Raw genomic sequence first — 12,764 nt, 5'->3', positions numbered from 1 at the left:
CAGATTGTTAGAGGCTGATTTTTTTGTTGCTATACTGAAAATGAAACCTTAAAGAAGATGAAATTGCTTCAGGAATTAGCAAAGGCAAAAGGAAACTGACAGAAGTTTCAAATAGACAGAAGTGGGTAAAAATATTTGGCAGAAATTACCTGGAATTTAGACTGTATCTTGGGAAAAGAGGATGCCACACATGTTTTCCCAAGTCTGATTTTCTATTTCATTTGTGCATTTACATTTACATTTATTATATCTATTTGCTTTACATTTATTATATCTATTTGCTTTGTAAAATAAAATCTATTTCATTTGTGCATTTACAAGGCAAATATTATAACAAAATCATGTTTCCAGTGGTGCAGCGGGTTAAACAGCTGCGCCAAAAGGTCAGCAGTTCAAATCCAGGCAGCGGGGTGAGCGCCCACTGTTAGGCCAAGCTTCTGCCAACCTAGCAGTTCGAAAACATGCAAATGTGAGTAGATCAATGGGTACCACTTCAATTATGGGGAAGATAACGGCGCTCTATGCAATCATGCTGGCCACATCACCTCAGAGGCCTCTACAGACAATGCCGGCTCTTTGGCTTAGAAATGAAGATGAGCACCACCCCCCAGAGTCGGACACCACTAGACTTAATGTCAAGGGGAAAACTTTGCTTACATTTCGTATGGCCCCTTCTGTAAAGACAAGTAATTATGATATTGTAACCCAGGGACTTTTCATATCTCATAAGTAGAAACATGGAAAAGACTGCACATGTAATATTTATGAGTAAAAAGTCATCAAAAAGCGATGACCATTAAACTTAAGATCATGTTTCCTATGTCCTTCTCTTCATTGCTGTTTCCCTCTTCTCTCAAAAAGTTACTCTGAAGGGGGATGCCAATTGAAACCCCAAACCTCAATTAATATTGTTGAAGAGAATCACACAGCACTCTTGGGAATATTTTCAGGCACTTGTGGCTGCAAGGAAAATAAAGGGACCAGGTAACCTTCCTTCCATGAAACTTCCTTAGGTTTAGTCACTTAAGTAATATAAGCCAGTGACATTTAAAGCAGGCCACCAAAACATAATTCATACCAAACTTCACTTTGTGCTGCAAGGGGAGGTGTTGATGAAAAGAGAGTTTGTACAGACAAAATAATAATCCTGGCTTCAAAACATACGCAAGAATGAAAAGATTTTCAGAAAGTCTTAAACACCCCCCCCCCCCCAAAAAAAAATAACAGTAAAAATGCAGTTGTAAGAACTCGTCTGGGAGTAAATCTCACTGAAGACAATGAAATGAAACTGAAAACATTGCTTAAATTTCCATTACCCTTGAATGACCACTAAATATTGACTGTATAAGAAGTGTTCATCTCCTCCAAACTTTATATATCCTAACTCATTTTTGAGATAATGATAATGTATAACAAGAGAGGAAATCAACAATCAGGAAAAGGAACAACAAATCGGGTGGAAAAACCCAAGCTACCAACAATTACATTTAGATAACATTTCAGATAAGACATCTGCAATGTATTTGATTTAGCATTATATCAATGAATTGAAGAAAGAGCAACATCTGGATGACACAGCTGGGGGTCAAAAGCATAGACTGACTCAATTCACTGACAAAACTACAAAGTTTTATTACATTTTAAAGACTGAACCATATACAAACCTGCTGAGATCTTCTCCTTTACCATATTCTTCCATCTGGTCCAAATAGTTAGAAGCTGGTCCTCGAATTTGTTTTCTTGGGAAATCTGGAAAGCACAAACCACCATCTTTTCTTGTGTAGTAGAAACAAAAGTCATCTGCTGTAGTTTGAAGGAAACCTTGAAAAAGTTGGGAAGAAACATTTAGTTAGGTATTACTAATACAACTTCTTTCCACAGTGGATTGTATGAAAAGCATTGCACAGCATATAGACTACTCTTGATTATAAACATATCATAATTATCTTTTTTTAAATTGTGTCTTGATTTTAAAAAATTAGAAAGTATTCTGTCAGATGTTTTAGGAGGTACAATTAGTGAAATCAAAATAACACTTGAAAATTAATACAGAAATGTGTGTTTTCATCTCATATGTATACACTAGCTGCACCCGCCATGTGTTGCTGTGGCCAACCTTCCCTCCCTCTTTCTCTCCTCCTTTCTTTCTCTCCTTCCTTCCTTCCCTCTTACCTTCCTTTCTTTCCTTTTTTTCTTTCATTCTCTCCTTCCTTCTCCTCCACTTCCCTTCCTTCCCTTCCCCCCCTTTCTTTCCCTTCTTCTTTCTCCCCTTTGTTCCTTCTCTACATATTCTTGGATTGCAAGTCCCAGCAGTCCTCCTGATCGATCTACTTACCTATCTTGTTGTTGTTCATTCGTTCAGTCGTCTCCGACTCTTCGTGACCTCATAGACCAGCCCACTACCTATCTATCTCTATCTAATCTATCAATCTTATCTATCTGGAGGATTGCTGGGAGTTGCAGTCCAGGAATAGGAAATTGGAAATATGCAGGGATTAGGATGCTCTCAAAAATATCCAAGAAGAAGAAAGCTTGCAGCTTGGAAGCAGTGCATTTGGATCATCCTCCTCTCCTAAAGGGCCTGGTCTAGGGGATGCTGGGAGCTGTACTCCAGAAGAAATTGTGGATTTGTGTATTTTGTTTGCCAGGGAGAGTTGTTTTTGTGCTGTAGCATCTTTTTGCTTTTTTGGTCTTTTAAGTCCCTTCTGTTGTGTTTTTCAGTGTTTTTATGAGTGATGGTCACTTGTTGGCCTGATAGGTGTATTGTGTCCAAGTTTCATGTCAATTCAGTGGTTTTTGAGTTATATTAATCCCACAAACGAACATTACATTTTTATTTATATAGATGATATCAGAACATATACACCAAGACTTCCAGATGTTGTTGCAGGCATCTTATTTACAGCCATCACTACGACTACCATCATTATCACAACTGTTTCTGTAGTTGCTATGCTGCCATTTATTTGTGTTTTCCATCATATCTTGCAAGTAAATATTAGGAAATTCCCATCCTAACATTTGTAAATACAGAGACAAACAGCAGTAGAGTTTATTTTATTTTTAAGACTTTATGAAATATGATTTTTCTAAGTAATCCATACACCCACAATTATTACACCAGTGTAGACTATAGAGCCATTCTGAGTAGCCAGAGGGCTTATTGGAACCCAACAGTTCTATGGTTACTTTCCAGAAAACTCCATCTCCTGTTCATTTTACTACCCTTTGAAATACATATCTTGGGAATATAGGATTGGGCCTTTTAGGTGGCTGCTCCAAGGCTTTTTTCTCAGAGTAACTAAACTGGTTTCCTCTTTGCTACCCTTCTCTAAGCATGTGGAAATTGGGGAAAGGACCTTTAATTGTGTGCTGTGTTGTTTATATTTGTGAATATTTGTCTATATCTGTTTTAAATTTTGAAAGCCCATTTGAATCTAAGGCTGGGAAAAAGGAAGGCTATAATAGCAAGGGTTGCAGGCTACATTTAAGAAGAAGAAACTGGCAAACCACCTCTATTTGTTGCCTAAGTAAATACTGTAACTGACCGCCTCTCGGCCTATGAGCCCACGAGGACTTTGAGATCTTCCGGGGAGGCCCTGCTCTCAATCCCGCCTGCGTCACAGGCACGGCTGGCGGGGACGAGAGATAGGGCCTTCTCGGTGGTGGCTCCTCGGCTGTGGAACACCCTTCCCATGGACATCCGGCTAGCTCCCTCCCTGTTGATATTCCGCAGGAAGCTAAAGACCTGGCTGTTTAAGAAGGCATTTGAATAAGAAGTGCAAGGACTGGTAATTTGACCATAGGATTGGAACAACGGAAATGATATCGGATTGTGGGTTTGACGATGAGACGACTCGGAATTGGCTTTTGTAGTAATGTTGATGTTTTGATGAGTTGTTTTTTGATAATGATGAATTGTGGATTTTTTACACTATGTCTTGTATTTTGCACCTGTTTTTCTATGTTGTACACCGCAATGAGTCGCCCTTGGGCTGAGAATTGCGGTATATAAGCGTAGTAAATAAATAAATAAATAAATAATACTGTGACTTTTTGGGATAAATGGCTCCGCCAAAATTGGAGTGCATTAGATTCACATAATATGGTAACTGGCCTCCCTGCTTGCCACAATCCATGGTCTCCTTGGCTAGCTGAGGTCACTGCCTCGCCAGGGCCAGCTCCCTAGCCAGTTGCTCACCACAGGCCCCAGGACCCGAGGAGGAGAAAGAGGCAAAGGTGGAGGAGTGACCTCTTGTCCTTGGGGAGGAGTGACCTCTTTGGCTTTCTTTCTCTCTCCCTTCCACCTTTTTCCTCTCTGACCTTTCTTTCTCCCCTTCCTTCTTGTACCTTCTTTCCATTCTCTTATCCTCTCTCTGCCTCTTCTTTCAAGGCTCCTTCAGGGAAGGATTACTCAATTCTATGGTGTTGCTTTCCATTGCTGGAAGATTTGGTGGTCTAATACTTTTTATTTCTGATGAAGAAATTCTAAACCCACAGCAACACCACCTTTTTGGAACAAATTACAAAGAGGGAACTTTTTGCCGCTGTGCATTACATTTGCCAGCAAATCCTTTTTTAAATTATTATTTCAGGATCTTGAATTGAGGTGTGCATTAGATTCAATGGTGCACTACATTTGAATAAATACAGGGTAATATGAAATTCATGAGGTCACCACAACAATTTTTTACAACTTATTGAACTTCTCACAAATATAAGAATGTATCTGAATCAAATGTTTGATACAAACGATTTAGCCCTTCTGATTCATGAAAAGAAATTTCACAGGTGAACAGATCAAAAGGGAATCTGATTACCAGTGGTGCCTTAAACGCCTTAGAATTAGGTTTAACAATAAACCATTGAACATTGCAAACTTACACACATCTTTTATGAAAACAATTAAACATGGCAATAAAGCCAATTGCAAAAATATACAATCATCCGCAGGCAGTGTGGCCTCACAGAACAATTGGCCTATGAAATGCAGCCATGCCTCTTTCAGGTTTGCTGATTTTGTAACTTTATATGACTATATAAATATGTTAAGCTTATATAAGGAGAATGAAGGGAATTAAGCTATCTTGACAATAGAAGATTCATACCAGAATAAAAAATATAATTAGATGGAACTTAATGTATAGAAACTGCTGTTAAAGACCAATGGCCAAAGTAGATCATGCTGTGTTGGAGACTTTGTTTAATGATTTGGTAAGACAACATTAACTATTAGTTTAAGAAAATGTATTTTAAATAACTGGTGTTTTATTGTTTTAATCATTTCATTCATGAGTGTGGGTACCTAAACAGAAACAGGTTGGGATCCAATGGTTACTTCTACTGGAAACAATTGTTTCTACCAAAATAGGTGACACATACTAACTCCTGCCTCCCACCATGTATCAAAAACCCCTCTGAATCAGGTTTTGGGTTCCAAGAAGCACTACATGGGATTGGGGTCAGGTTGTAGCCTTGTTGTTTCATTTTCCACCTTGTTTTTAGTTGCCTTGTCGTCTTGAATAAATCCACATCTTCTGTTACTCTTAGGGTTTCCATGTTGCTTAAAGATTTCCTGAATTGAGATCCATTTTAGCATTTATGTATAATTTTTTTCTTTTGTGCTTCTTCCAAGTTCTCATCAGAATTTTCCTAATTGGGTGTTTATTAAAGTTTGGGTCTTCTGCCACTTTTCCATAAATTATTTAAAACATTTATATTATTCATTGTTATGTTTATTCCTATTTTTTTTTCTGTCTTAGTTCTTCTTCTTCTTTTATTTAGCTTTGCTGCTGATATTTTTGTTTTGTGTAAATTGATTGAGAGTCCAGCTACTAGTCCAAATTGGCTAACCTGGTGTATCATTTTAGGAAATTCCTTCAGTGGGTTTTCTGCCATTAATGTCATCCACAAACAACTTTATTTTGTATTTTTTTGCTTTTCACTTTTATTCCTATTAGATCTTTATGTTGATGTAGTTTTTTTGCTAAGATTTCTATTGCAAGTATAAATAATAGGCATGAGAGAGGACATCCCTGCCTCAAGTTTCTCTGTTTTGGAAAGGTTTCAGTCATGTCTCCATTGATTTTTATTTTCACTTTTTGTTCCAGTTATATTGTTTGTACGCCATTGATAATTTTTTTGCTATATCTTAAATTCTTTAGTAGTTTCAAAATGAAATTCCATTTAGTCTGTCAAAGTCCTTTCCAGCATCCAATACTTAAAGTGCACCCTTTGTAAATTTTTCATTTTGAATATGTTCATTTATGTTTAGAATTAGACTTGTATTGTCTTTAATTTGCCTTCCAGATAGGAAGCCTTCTTGATCACATTTCACCCAATTGCTCAATGTTGCTGTTAATCTGTTTGCCAATATTGATGTAAATATTTTATAATCTATATAATCTATTCTTTGTGAATTAAGATAATGCTGGTCTCTTTCCATGTCTTTTGTATTTGATTTTTTTCCAGTACAGAATTCATGATTTTTTGTAATATTGGTGCTATTTTATCTTTCATGATCTTGTAGAATGTTGCTATGTAGAATCTGGGCCTGGGGATTTATCTATTTTAAAATTCTGAACAGTCTCATCAATTTTCTGTATTGTAATTGATGCATTTAATTCAGTGGTTCTCAACCTGGAGTCCCCAGATGTTTTTGGCCTACAACTCCCAGAAATCCCAGCCAGTTTACCAGCTGTTAGGATTTCTGGCAGTTGAAGGCCAAAACATCTGGGGACCCCAGGTTGAGAACCACTAATTTAATTGATCTTGGTCACTTCAGAGAAGGTTGGTACCTTTTTAAAAATGTATTTTATGACTACTTCTGTTGGGCCCTTTTCATTTTGGTATAGATCCTGATAAAAATCTTTAAGATTTTTTTTTTGATCTTTTGGTCTTCCTTAATTTCTTTGTCTTCGTGTTTCAATGAGATTATATATTTATTTTGATATTGTTTTTAAAATGTATTTGTAAGTTATCTGCCTGGTTTCTTTGTATGTTGGAAATTTTTCTCCTTATTAAAATTCAGTATTTTGTCCAGCTGCTCCATCAAAATCATTGATGCTTGGATTTTTAATAATTTTAATTCTTCAGGTAGCATTTTATCTTTTGGTTGTTTATTATGTGCAAGTTTCTTTTTAAAAATTTCCAATTGAATTTTGTGCAGTTTGGACTGTAACTGTTTCTTTTCTATTATATTGAGTTGTATTAATTTACCCCTCATATAAGACTTTGCCATACCCCAAATTGTATATGGTGATATCCCCCAAATTATGTTTAGTTATAGAAATTCTAAAATATCCTTTTTACATTTCTTTAAAATTTTCCCTTTCTTGAGAAAATGGTCACTAAGTCTCTATGTCCATTGTCCGTCTTGTCATTTTAGTTTCATCAAAATGTGGGTATAGTCTGACATTATCCTTGGACGGATCTCAGAGCTTTTTGTGGCCCAGATCATGTTGAATCTTGACAGTGAACTGTATCTGTCTGATAGAAATGCAAAGTCCTTTTTGGATCCATGATGAAATCACCATATATCTATAAGATCTAGATGACTTTTTATACATTTGATTATATTTTCAGGCCGTGGCATCACTAACTGCTTTATCACATTAAGGCTTTAAAGCAGGCAGCCCCACATTTTTGGAATCTTGTGCCTCCTGAAGAATACTGGGAAATGTAATTTGGGAAGGTGAGGACCTCTGTAGCAGAGAATTCCAAAGGTCCCAACCTAAATTACATTTCCCAGAATTCTGCAGACAGCAGAAGAAGCTGAAAATGTGGGCCTGCCCACTTTAAAGCCCCAGTGTGATAAAGTCTTTTGCAATGCTCTTAAATAGTCAATGAAGATTGCACTATTTAATTATAGGCATTTTCAGAGTCAAATGCACCAGTTTAGGAGTTTTCCACAGCAAACTCCACCTTCAGATCAAAACACAAGGATTTGAGCACACTGAAATCAGTTTCAAAATAAAGGAGCCAATTTTGCAAAAACAGCTAGGAAATGGGCTACAACTGCAGATTGTATATTGCAGTTTCTGGTTCTAAGGTAAAATTATCATTCAACTAAGTTAAGTTCCATCCACAAGCACCGGGTTGTTGGTTTCCCCCCTCTATTAGTCCTGGAGTGTTCCATACACACTTTTGAACAATCGAGATTAGAATATATTTTGTAACTCTAACAACCACCATGCCATCCCACCTCTACACAAAAGTGTTGCAAACCTAAACTCCCTTTTCCAGGGAAAAAAGGGAAAATCTTGAAAAAATGTTCAAAGTAGAACTAGTAGATGCACATAACTGACTAGCCATTATACTTCCTCTTGATTTATCTCAGTTAAAATATGTACACTGAACAACTGAAAAGAAGGTAAAGTAACAAAAATATACAAATAATAGCAAAAATGTCAAAACAAATTGCTCTCATTTTCTCATCATTTTTGAATAAAGAATGTCTCTGTATACACTTCCTTGTATTAATAAGTATATTCATAACAATTTCTTTAAGATAGGTAGGAGGCAGCTGTCATGGGTCCAGGGGCCAATTTCCTGCCGTTGGGGCTTCGGGAGGGGGATGAAAAACTGCCAAAAATGTCAAAAAACAGGGGAAAAAACCCAAAACCAGATGTGGCTGGAACAAGTCCACTCCTGGTATCTGTGTTTGTAATTTTAAATTTCTATTGAATTTAATGTAAAATAGATGGATACAACAGGTTCTGCTGCATAGTACTATGATATTCCAGTATATCAATTTGTTGATTTAGATAATCATTTCTTAGGAGGACATTGTGGTGAGCAATATACCAGAAACAACAATTTCTGCTATATGATGTAATCGGAGAGCTATAGATGTTAAAACAGTTGTCAGTGTTCAAACAGCATTAAAGACCAAACTCAGCCTACCCATATTATTTTAAATTACAAGTTTTTAAAAAATTAAAAATTAACTGTTTTTGATATTGAGTATAATGGCTTTGTTGTACAGTCTCGCATCAATTTCCTGTCAAAAAAGAAAAGTACACATGTTTGCAAAAAGAAAGTAGGGAGGTGTGTCTAACATCTCTGGGAAATGAATTCTATAGCATGGGGGCAGTTCCTAAGAAGGCCCTCTCTCATGTTCCCATCAAATATAACTGAGGCTGGTGGGGTAGAGAAGGTTTTGCACAGCAGATCACAAAGCATGGACTAGTTTGTGAGAGAGAATAGAATCCTTTATAACCTGGATGTGAACCATGTAAGGTTTTAAAATCATAACCCACCCTTTGAAATGTACCCAGAAATGACTGGCAATCCCTTAAGCTGTTAGCAATATGTTGAAGTTTCTGAATATTTATTTACCATTTATTTATTTACCATATTTATATACCGCCTTTCTCAACCTGAGGGCGACTCAGGGTAGTTTGAATACGCTTCAAAGGCAACCACACATAGGGCACATTACAATAATCCAAGTGTGATGTAATGATGATGATGATGATGATGATGATAACTTTATTTGTAGACCGTCTATCTCCCCGAAAGGACTCAAGATGGTTTCCAACATGTATTCAATGCCAACAAAGAGACATATAAAACACGATACATCAAAGCAAAGAAACTAAGGTGTGTTCGCTATGGCAATATCTGACATCTCAAGGAACAGGAGCAGCTGGCACATACCTTTAAATTGGGCAAATGCTTTCCTGGCCACTACTGAATTGAATCCAGGAGAACAACGAGAGTTTTTAGGGAGAGAGTAACCCCACCAAATGCAGCCCGAATCCCTATTTATTTTGCATATATTTAAGCCTTGACATCAATCATTGCCGCCACCACCACCACCATTTCTTTTACTGTTTCCCAAGTCATACCAGATGGAGTTTTAGAGCATTAATGGTTGAGATTCTATCCAAGAATCGAGGAATAATAAGATATCAGAATATAGTGCAGCACATTCCAAGCAGTATAGTTTTAAGTAATTGTGCTGTTGTGATCCTATCTATGGAAATTTCATTCAGATGTTTTGTTAGTCTTTTTGGAATAGTTCCTAAAACCACAGTTGTTTTCCTTCCCCAGAGGTGTTGAATCTCAATTTGTAACTCTCAGTATCCCATAATCTTTTTCCTTTCTTTGTCTTTGTGCTCTTCCCTCGGGACAGTCATGTCTATAAACCAAGCTTTCATTTTTCTCAGCAACAGTTATAGCTGAGGTTTTTAATTTTGAATATGTTTTAATGCTTTTTAACTGGGAATTTTAAAATATTGTTTATATTTTTGTCAGGGGAAACCTTTACCTTTACCTTTTAAATACTGTTTTAATGTTTGTATATTTGTATATTTTAAATTGTATGCTGATGCTTTTATGTTAAGCCTCTTTGAGTTTTCAGTCACTTCTTCAGGATTATGTTTCCATCAGTACTTTGGAGAAGACAAATTATAATTTTGCATGCATGCCAAAATATCACTGATGCCAGTCTGAGTGATCTTGCTATATGGATGGTGGTGATTTCATTTATAACTCATCTTTTCTCCAAAACTGGGACTCAAGTCAGAATCCTCATGATGTACTATTTTTTCCTATTTAAAAAAACATATAATCACAACTTGCACAGATTTTCTTTCCCCCACTCTATACATCTGTACATAATATATGCATCTGGATGAACAATACCAAGGTGACCATGAACTTACTAGTGTTAGCATGTCAAAGGACATTAATAATGCAATATTTTACATGTCTACTTAGAAATTAGATTCATAGAGTTCAGTGTGGCTTACTTTTCCTGCTTCTTTTTGCAGCAGAAATGTTTGCAACTCTTAGAAATAGACTACAACAATAAAAGGGCAGGATCCATTTACTGGTGGGATTGCTTCTATCAGCCATAATGAAGGCCAGGGGTCATCTCCTTTTTCCACTGCAGTTTGTCAGACACCCCCCCCCCCCGAACCTTCACAATAACTGGGATACTTTTTGGGGTCAGTTTCTAAACCACGCTGTGAGGTACCTTGCCAATAATATATTGGATTTAAGCCAAAGAAGCCCCAACTTCTACTATGTTTGCTATTTGAGGCATTGGTGAGAAACATTTTTTATATGTGCATTTTTTAAAAAAAAAATGGCTGATATGCTTCTATTTTGTTTGCCAATTTGGAAGGCTGTGATACAGAAAGGACATCTTTAAAACATTTAGATTAAAATATAACTATTGGTTGAATTCTATAGCATAGTGACATAAAAAACAAAAAGGAAAAAGGAGGAAACTTGTTTTGATATCTTTGAATCCAGCCACTGGTTATATTTCCCTAAAAGTAAGAACAAAAATTCAGCCTAGTGCTTTAAAGAATTATTAACATCCATGTCAATAGTCACCCTGTCAAACAAATCAGTTAATTTGGTTGGACATGGGCATGTAATTTTTTTGGTCAGTATGGCCCACTTTCAGGATGAAGCCTTTAGAACGATTATTAGCATCTGATTGATGCAGGAAAAATCCTATTCTAGCTGCTGCCACAGCATGTAAGCCGCTTCCTCCCAAGCCCAGGGCTCTGTCCAGCACTCCAAGTTATGTTTTCATCTGGTTATCTTTCAAGGCAACCTGGGTGGTCGCAAAAAGCACTTGACATCTTGATGCACTTCAGCAGTTTTACATATACACAAACTCTGTAGGAAAATAAATTTGTCATTCGTCACCACATATGTTGATCTGGGGAGTGAGGCTCTTTCGACTCCAGCTCCTGTGCAGCTCAGCCCCCCCCCCCCCTCTGCTTCCTTTACTGTCTTATTTTTGTCACAATGTGAAAGCAATAATTTTTGCAAAAGCAATAATTTTTGCAAAAAAGGAGGGGGAGATTGTGTTCAGTTGAGGACGTTTCTTGAGCATGTTAACCCCTGAAACTAGCCCTTTCTGAGGGCCTCCAGCATGAGCCAAACATTTAATCTAATCTGTTATCGCTGCTCAACAGGCAGTCTTGGCAACAGTGATCTATTCTGTTTTGCTTTGGGGAATGCAATAAAGAGCCAGGAACAGCTGGTTTAAGAAAGCCTTACAAATGTCTCTGTAGTTTACAAAGACAATAATAATATTTTCATATTCGAATGAGTTTAGATACATGTTAAACCACACCAAAGGGGAAAAGCAACTCTTTTCAAAATGTTTTCTCTAGTCAATCAGGGAACACTACAAAAATGTTCTGCATCCTGAGAGTTCAAAGAAATATAGAGTACTCTGGACATAATCATTTCTTTAAAAGGTTCTGCTGATTTTTTTTCACATTAGACTATTTCTTGTTGTGTAGCAATTCTTATTTATACAGCTTTGCTGCACACAAATAATTATTATGTGCTTAAACTGTGGCAGAACAGTTGTACCTAATCATCTTAGAAGAGGATTACAGAACCTTTGTCCCCTCCAGATGTTTTAGAGGTTCTCAATCTGTGGGTTCCCAGATGTTTTGGCCTTCAACTTCCAGAAACCCTAACAGCTGCTAAACTGGATGGGATTTCTGGGAGATGTAGGCCAAAACACCTAGGGACCCACAGGTTGAGGACCACTGTTTTAGACTATAGCTCCCACAATACTTTTGCCATGCTGAATAGGAGCAGTTGGTCAGAACATCTGGAAAAGCAATGTTATAGGTAACATTCATAGGTAATGTGTCTCATAATAGCTAAAGATAGCTGAGCGCCAAGCTTGTGGAATCCCGTCTTAATAATTTGGTGAGGGTGGCCATTATTTTCAAAATCTTATCAATCCACTTTTCTTATGCAACAACAGTATTACAGTA

At 36.9% G+C, this 12,764-nt stretch overlaps 1 protein-coding gene across 3 annotated transcripts in view; it reads right to left on the bottom strand.

Annotated features, from left to right (window-relative positions):
- The window catches only part of HHIP (hedgehog interacting protein), a 97,819-nt gene that overhangs the window by 61,691 nt on the left and 23,364 nt on the right, over positions 1-12,764 (bottom strand). For all 3 annotated transcript variants that reach the window (XM_060778892.2, XM_060778893.2, XM_060778894.2), the window contains exon 3: positions 1,665-1,821. In XM_060778892.2, coding sequence (XP_060634875.2) covers positions 1,665-1,821 — 157 coding nt within the window. The remainder of the gene's footprint in view (positions 1-1,664; positions 1,822-12,764) is intronic.

This window comes from Anolis sagrei, chromosome 5 (assembly GCF_037176765.1).
Source record: "Anolis sagrei isolate rAnoSag1 chromosome 5, rAnoSag1.mat, whole genome shotgun sequence".
Taxonomy (NCBI): Eukaryota; Metazoa; Chordata; class Lepidosauria; order Squamata; family Dactyloidae; genus Anolis; species Anolis sagrei.
This window is presented reverse-complemented; position numbering and strand designations above follow the sequence as displayed.